The sequence below is a fragment of the Adiantum capillus-veneris genome, chromosome 8, assembly GCF_014529385.1.
Source record: "Adiantum capillus-veneris isolate H3 chromosome 8, ASM1452938v2, whole genome shotgun sequence".
NCBI classification, from domain to species: Eukaryota; Viridiplantae; Streptophyta; class Polypodiopsida; order Polypodiales; family Pteridaceae; genus Adiantum; species Adiantum capillus-veneris.
The window spans coordinates 33,279,251-33,286,916 of NC_140938.1; the positions used below are offsets into that span (position 1 = coordinate 33,279,251).

Sequence of the window (7,666 nt, forward strand, 5' to 3'; positions counted from 1 at the left end):
TCTTTGCTTACAGAGAAGGAAAAAAGTAGTTCAACCTTGATAAAAGGTGGTCCTCCAAACAAGAAATTACCCATAGCATACACACACGCTATCTTACAACTTCCTCTTGAATCACCGACCATGGTCGATGTTGCGGCGGTTTTGATAGAATCATGATACACGATGATTACGTGCATTACTTATTTGTCAAACCAAAATATGTTTTTGCCAGTAGTCAATTTAGAAGTCAGCATCAACAGCTGCTTGTGAATTCCAAAGGGCCACATACTGAAACCTCACCATCAATCCTATTGCTTGCACAAAGACACCTCACATAGTACCCGATCAGCACAATTATGACGAGGGCTAGCATACCTCACAAATATTGGATCACCACAATTATGACAAGGGCTAGTATCACAATTAGAAGAACCATCAAAATGAGGCACATCATTGAACACCCACTGCTTGCCTTCTGCCCCAGTACGCCTAGCCTCCGCTGCATATCTTTAGTCGTGTATTTGTTATGTCTGTGTCATCATCTAAATTATCCAAAAGCTTTGTGTGAAAATCCAGCTCTTTGTTTACAGCCAAGGAAATGTTTTTTTTGCTTGTCATCATCTCTTCATGATTCAAAAGGTCATCATCTTGCTCCCGCATGATCTGTCATTGAAGCCGAGCAATTCCACAGTTATCTAAGCCTGTTGTTCTATTGTTCTTTTAGGTTCCCCTCTCCCATCCTGACCCAATAGATTAATCCTGTTAGAAGCTTGGAAGGAATTTAAGCTGTTTGACATCTGATTCATCCTGGAACGAAGACTCAGAACCATGTCTTGTTGTTTGCTTAAGTCCTTTTCATTCAAAGATTTGGTGAGGGAAGGATTGCTCAGGAGGCACTGAAGGCTATCAAGGTGGGTACCAAGCATGGTGATCTTCTGTCTGCAGTTAAGAGACAACAAGAAATCATATACGATCAGAGTGCCACTGAACACATGGCCAACTTTAAGGGAACCATTAGTAAGTGAGGCAATTCTGGATTCACATACAACCACAACACAAAGTTGCAAAAGAACAAACATGCAATATCGCTAAGAGATGACCGAGTGAGCATAGAAGGGCAAAGAGAGAGCAATGTATTACTAGCTGGTGGCAAAAACGAGGCGGGAATTGTCAGCAGTAGCACGGGACCCACTGCCAACGGGGGCTACAGAGTTGCGCTTTGCAATGCAGGATGCTATATCCTCTACAAACCGGACTGTATCTTCAAATTCTTGCATCCATGAATCATTTTGTCCCATCGTATATGACCCTACAATGGAGTGCAAAGGAAGAGCGGTCCCAAGTTCATGTGGGAACGAAGGGCGGGGGCACCTTCAAAACGCACGCACAGTCCCTCACATCACGCAATGTCAAGCAGACAAAACAATATGCTCTCTCTCTCTCTCTCTCTCTCTCTCTCTCTCTCTCTCTCTCTCTCTCTCTCTCTCTCTCTCTCTCTCTCTCTCTCTCTCTCTCTCTCTCTCTTTCAGCTAAAAAAAAAACTCTCTGAAAGAGCGGGTTGTCGGGGGATATGTGTTTGCTACGTGAGCCAGGCAGGCGCCGGTGGGCCTCTGGCTGTGGGAGGTGTGAAAGAGAGAGAACAAGAACAATTGATAACTCTGGCAATCACCACAATCATCAATTAATTGATTAATGCTTGAGTACAATTTAATCTTTAGCCAAGACAGGCTGTTAACAGCACCGTCACTTGGATCATCTGCTTACGAGGAGTTTAAGCTCCCGCTTTACAAAATTAACCGGGCTGTTAACGACACCGGGCTTAACAGAATGATTAATCAAACATTAGCTGATGACGGTGATGGAAATTTCCTCCTGCCTCTTTATCTGCTTCAACTGACCTTAGGTTCTGTAAATTTTATCTTTCTTACTGAGTTCGATGGAATCAACTTACTTGCTTCTTTACTTTTCTCCTGCTCCGCCTTCCTTGCTTTACCACTTTCTCCCGCTCTGCCTTCCTTACTTTATCAAGGTGGAAAGCGAGAGAGAAAAACCTTGTCTTTGGGTACCTTCTTCTTTATGCTTGACTTATTCTCATCGAGAGAGAAACACTTCTTGCTGCTTTCTTGCTTACCGAGGCCGAAAGTGAGAGAGAAAGTCTCCCTTTTATTTTGCTTTTCCAACGAGAGAGAGAGAGAGAGAGAGAGAGAGAGAGAGAGAGAGAGAGAGAGAGAGAGAGAGAGAGAGAGAGAGAGAGAGAGAGAGAGAGAGAGAGAGAGATAGAACTCTCCTTGTGCAAGCCGATAGAGAGAGCTCGCGTTGCTTGGTTTGGAGATTGACAGAGAGAGAGAGAGAGATCTCGCCTTGCTTGCTCGTTCAAGCTTCCCTCGAATCTCTCCGTTATCTCCTTTGGTTTCTCTCCCTTGTTATGCCTTCTTTTGCCGAGGTCGAGAGAGAGGATAGAGAGCTTTGCCTCCAAGCTCCCTTGCTTCCTTCCCCCTCTTGCCCTCGTTGGCTTGCCATCTTCCTCATGCAAAAGGCCCTTCCTCTTCTTCTCTTCGTTGATGCTTGCTATCTCCGCATGCAAAAGGAAGGTGTCCTATTATTAGCCAATAGCGCTGCTGCTACTGACGTGGCACAGGAACGACCACTATGACGTGGCATCCTGGAATTTTCAGTAGCGTCGAATCTTTATACCACCCCAGCACAAAGCTTAGCCACATGTGCCCCTTCTTGGTAGTCAACCACGGGGGAATGTTGTAGTTGACGATGACAACGGGCCATACACTGTAAGATGTTGATCTTTGACAAAATGGATTTGCGCCATCCATAACCAGGCCTAGGTGCAAATTTTGAGCTTTCGTGGCAAAACCCGACCATGTTTCGTCTATATATTTTCAGGATGTGCAATCTGCAGGAATCCGTAGCACACCATCCGAAGATTTATTCTCCTCATGCCATGATGCTAGGGCGGCCATGGACTTACATTCAAAGAAATGCTTGATGCGAGGAAGGAGACGAAAACGTCGCAAAACCTTTTGTGGAATTTTTGTTCCGTAGAGATCTACTCGATATCTCTTGGAATCACATTTCGGACACTTCTCCATGTCTATGTATTTCCCTCTGAAAAGAGTGCAATCATTAGGACAAGCGTCAATCGAATTGAAATCCATCCCGAAGTTTCACAAAATCTTTCTTGCTTCCTCTCTTGAATTTGGTATCACATTATCAGCTAGCAATATGTGCTCTTTGAGCAATCTACACAGCAAAAAAAATGCGATACATTAATTGTGTAAGTAATCTATCAGATAATTATACATCTAGAGTTTTTTATTAAAGTAAACACATTATAATAGATCAACTGAAAAGTGATGTGACGCTAGTGTCACTCCATCCAAACTTTGCATGCATGTTGAGAAGAACCATACGTGCTCCATCATACAATGGCGTATCGGCTTCACTTTTCATATCATCATAGATAAGCCTTTCTGAATCCATGATGGTCTCAATCATTTCATCGATCTCGGGCTCAAACATTGCCTCGTTGGGAATGTGGTCTGCATGACCATCCTCCAAGCTGTCAGAGGCTACATCTTGTGGCCTCATGTATGCTGCTTGACCAAAAGCGCCTGCGAACACGTCTATTAGGTTGCAAGATTGCTGCATGTTGGCCAGCGTCAGAGTTCGACAAGTTATAATTGGCAACAAATCGATCTATAATAGATGTATAAAACTCGCCAAATTCGCAAACGTGCTGCAAAGAATCACATCTTCTCCGTCGCACAGCATGCTTGCATTGATTACAAGGACATAAGATCCTTGTTGAGAGATAGGTGTTTCGGTTGGACGGCCCCACATCCTCGTCACTACTCATATTGCGTGTAAAAACCTTAAAACCTGGATATAAATTTAATCTTCTATTGGCATCCTCCGTCTTTTATCTCTCTCTCTCTCTATCTCTTTCTCTCTCTCTCTCTCTCTCTCTCTCTCTCTCTTTGTTCACACTGTAAACTACCTCATATTCTGTAGCCATGTCCAATCCCCGCACACCTCGGTCTAGAGGTGCATGGAGATCAGAACCACCGGGTTATAATCTCGTCTTTATTGGTCAATGCCTATATTTGTGGATACGAGAAATTTGCACACCCACATCTACATGATAGTATATGTAGTGGACAAAACCCCTTTGCCTCTTCTCTAGCTGTAGCATTTCACAGTATCTTAACATCTCTTCATAGTAGATCTTTGTTTGAGGGATATCTTAGCACATTACATGTTGGCCTCCAATTTGAGTATCATGCTGTTGAAAGCTTTCCAACTTAAGGTCACATCCGTAGAGAGGAAGGGAGGGATCACTGTTCGCCTAACTCTAATTTTTTTACCGTAATCCTGAAGGTAGACTCTAATATAAAAACTCAATCCAAAAGCTAATCTTAAATCTAACGTAATTGAACATGTGGTGATTCGCAGCTAATTGAATATGGTTAGTGTGTGAGTTAATAGGTGTCAGATTCTAATGGGAATATACATATTGTTGTGTAAATAGAGTTTTCTCTTTGGGCAAAGCGCGTCTTCATTGACATGCACTAAAATCTAACCTAAATCTAATCTAATCTTAAATCGAACATAAATCTAGATCTAATATAATCTTAAACTCAAAATAAACCTAAATCTAATCTAATTTTAAATCTAACTTAAGCCTAAATGTAATCTAACTTAAATTTAAATTTAATTTAGTTAATCTTAAATCTTGTTTTAATCTTAAATCTAAATCTAATCTAATGTTAAACTCAACATAAACCTAAATCTAATCAATCTTAAATCTTAAACCTAAATGCAATCTAACTTAAATCTAACATAGCTAGCTAATCTTTAATACTGTCCTAATTTTAAATCTAACCTAATCTTAATCTAACATAAATTTATATTTATGTATAATTTTAAACTAAACATAAACATAAATGTAAATGTAATATAACTTAATCTAATTTAAATCTTAATTTAATCTCTCTATCTCTCTCTCTCTCTCTCTTTGTTTTCTCCCCTTACCTCTCTCTTTCGTCTTCTCCCCCCCTCTCTCTCTCTCTCTTTGGCTTTTTATTCTCTCTCTCTCTTTCTCTTTGTTTTCTCCTCTCTCTCTCTCTCTCTCTCTCTCTCTCTCTCTCTCTCTTTTTCCTCTTACCATCATTTGAAAGTAGCTAATATGAATTTGGAAACCGTTCTTGGTTAAGGTGAGGAAAACCGTGCTTCCTAAAAATCAATCAGAAGTCAACAACATACACAAATCATGCATCTTCTCTAATAAAACACATCAAAAGTCCTTCCCGAGTAAATCCAACATGGATGGGAAATAGTTCTTGTAAGGGTACCTTGTTCAAAGATTGAATTGGTCGAGGACTTTTATAGTCCATGTATCATAGACGTGGGTGGAAATATATCAATTTGTAACTTGGACTAGTCAATGCACGGAATGATGGTACCTTGAAACATGCATTAGAGACAATATATGGAGTGTACTCTGACGAGGTCTTATGAAGCCAGCTCATGGTGGGAGAAACTCCTACGTCAACGAGCCCACCAAGCCAATTCTTAGGTAAATACGATGAATCAACTTTAACATAGTCTTCAAAGTGTGCATTTCTCAATCAATCTTTGAAGGTTCATATGATAAATTAATTGCACGTTTGATAATCAAAACGCATTCTGAAGCGTTCATTGTTTACAAGTAACTTAAAATGGACAAGTGGATGCTGTATTATAAAGGAATGAGAGCGTTGATGCAGTCAATGAACCCAACAAGCCATATCTTAAGTATAGATGATCGATCATTCATGGTTGCTATATAGAGGAATTAGAGCATTAATGCTTGTATACAAATTAGAGCATTGCAAGGGAGGAGATGGGGACGAGGACTATATTCATGCATGCACGTCCTCAACTCATACTGCATTCTGGCCCCTCCCATGGCGTATACGGTAATGGTGGTAGTGGTAGTATTAGCGATGGCAGCGCTCGCTCCCGTTTCCCTGCAAGGAAACGGCTTTTCTGCATTAGCAGCTGCAGCTCAGGTATAGATGGCGCAGACAGAGACAGCATGTGCACCAGGCTTTTGCCATCGCCATCGCCATCGCCATCGCCGGCAATTAGCAGCAGTTTCTTCAAAAGCCATGCGGTCAGCTTCTACCTCCCCCCTATCTCATGCCCCACGCCGCCTCGCCTCCACCCTTCCTACCACTCCGTCAAACAGGCCTGCGACTCATGGCTGCTTTCCTCTCTCGGCCAGCTCGCAGAAAGCTTCGATAATGCCGAATTGCGGTATGAGCAGTTGCTGTCTCACATGTACCCGCTCTTCGTGTGCCTCACCGTGCCCTTTGCCGATGCGGCTGCAGTGCTGCCGCTGTGCAAGCTTATTGCGTGGCTATTTGTGATGGACGACCTTGCCGATGAGCTGCTGTTTATGGGAGGCGATGTGGAGAGGGAGGCAGAGCTTTATCGCCATATCCTCAGCTTGCTGAAAATTGATCATGATGATGATGATGAAGCGGAGACAATAGAAGCAGATAGCGGGCTTTGGAGCGACGAGCTGCTGCAGACGATAGTGATGGTGCTGAAGGAAGTATGGGCGGAGGTGAAGGAAGTGCTGAAATCCAAGCGGCGGCAGCAAAGGCTCGTGCACGCGCTGCGCAGCGTGTTTGACGCTACGCTCGCGCAGTCGTACCTGCGAGAAGAACGAGGCGCGGTGGATGTAGAGAGCTATCTGGCCATGAGAAAGATAACAGGGGAGGGCTACGTGTTCATGATGGTAGCAGAAATAGGGCTAGGGCTAGACATAGGAGAGCAGGATGAGCCTGTGCTATGCAAGCTTCAAGAGCTAGTGGCCTTGCATGTTGCCTACGTCAACGATCTTCTCTCCTTCCGGAAGGAGTATTGCCATGGCCACTGCCATAACTTACCCACCATACTCTGCGTCCACGAGGGACACACCATGCAAGAGGCTATTATGAAGCTTTGCACACTGATAGAGAGCACGGGCCATGAGTTTGAGAAGGTGAAGGGGAAGCTCATGCATAAGCTCATGATGACTAGCGATAATCATAATGATAGAGCCCTTCATTTATATGTGGATAGCCTAAGCTATATCATGTCTGGCTTCTTGGAGTGGGGCTATCAGACAGGGCGCTACCACGGCCTCCACAACCATCTCACCCTTCGACATGGCCTTGTGAGCTTGATCCACCCCCACCATACTCTCATCACTCAGAGCTCAAGCCCTCCCTTATAGACCATGCAACAATTCAAAAAATACTAAGTCTTACCGACTCCCAACATTATATTAGCCATTGCTTTCACCATTGCTTATTGAAAGGAGGAAACCAATGTGTTTTGAACATTAGAATGCGAAATAAATTTCCTTTGTTGTTAACTATTCTGAATATTTCTCTCCAAACTAGATTCAATAATTCACTTCCTACTTTAGAGAGCTACAAGGACCATTGTGTTATGGAGTTTTGGAAGTATGTGGCGATCATTCTACTGCCCAAATCTTATTGCTCTTGATTCTTGTCGACCTTATTAAGGTAACACTTTACTTGGTTGGCCCAGGGCAATTTTATGAAATAAGGCCAAAGAATCCTCCATGTAGCCAAAATCTCTACCATCAATTAATAAACCAAATCATTTAGTGCTATGC

At 42.8% G+C, this 7,666-nt stretch overlaps 1 protein-coding gene and 1 pseudogene across 1 annotated transcript; one reads left to right on the forward strand and one right to left on the reverse strand.

Moving 5' to 3' along the window:
* Positions 1-355: 355 nt before the first annotated feature.
* LOC147451934 (syntaxin-52-like) lies at positions 356-1,277 on the reverse strand (annotated as a pseudogene).
* A 4,598-nt stretch (positions 1,278-5,875) lies between these two features.
* On the forward strand, positions 5,876-7,258 carry LOC147451935 (microbial Terpene synthase-like protein 13). The gene has a single exon (XM_086519188.1). The coding sequence runs from the start codon at positions 5,876-5,878 to the stop codon at positions 7,256-7,258; it is 1,383 nt and encodes a 460-aa protein (XP_086375314.1).
* Positions 7,259-7,666: the final 408 nt, after the last annotated feature.

Coding starts and splice junctions, on each gene's coding strand:
- LOC147451935 (XM_086519188.1), top strand. CDS start 5,876: ATGGGGACGAGGACTATATTCATGCATGCACGTCCTCAACTCATACTG.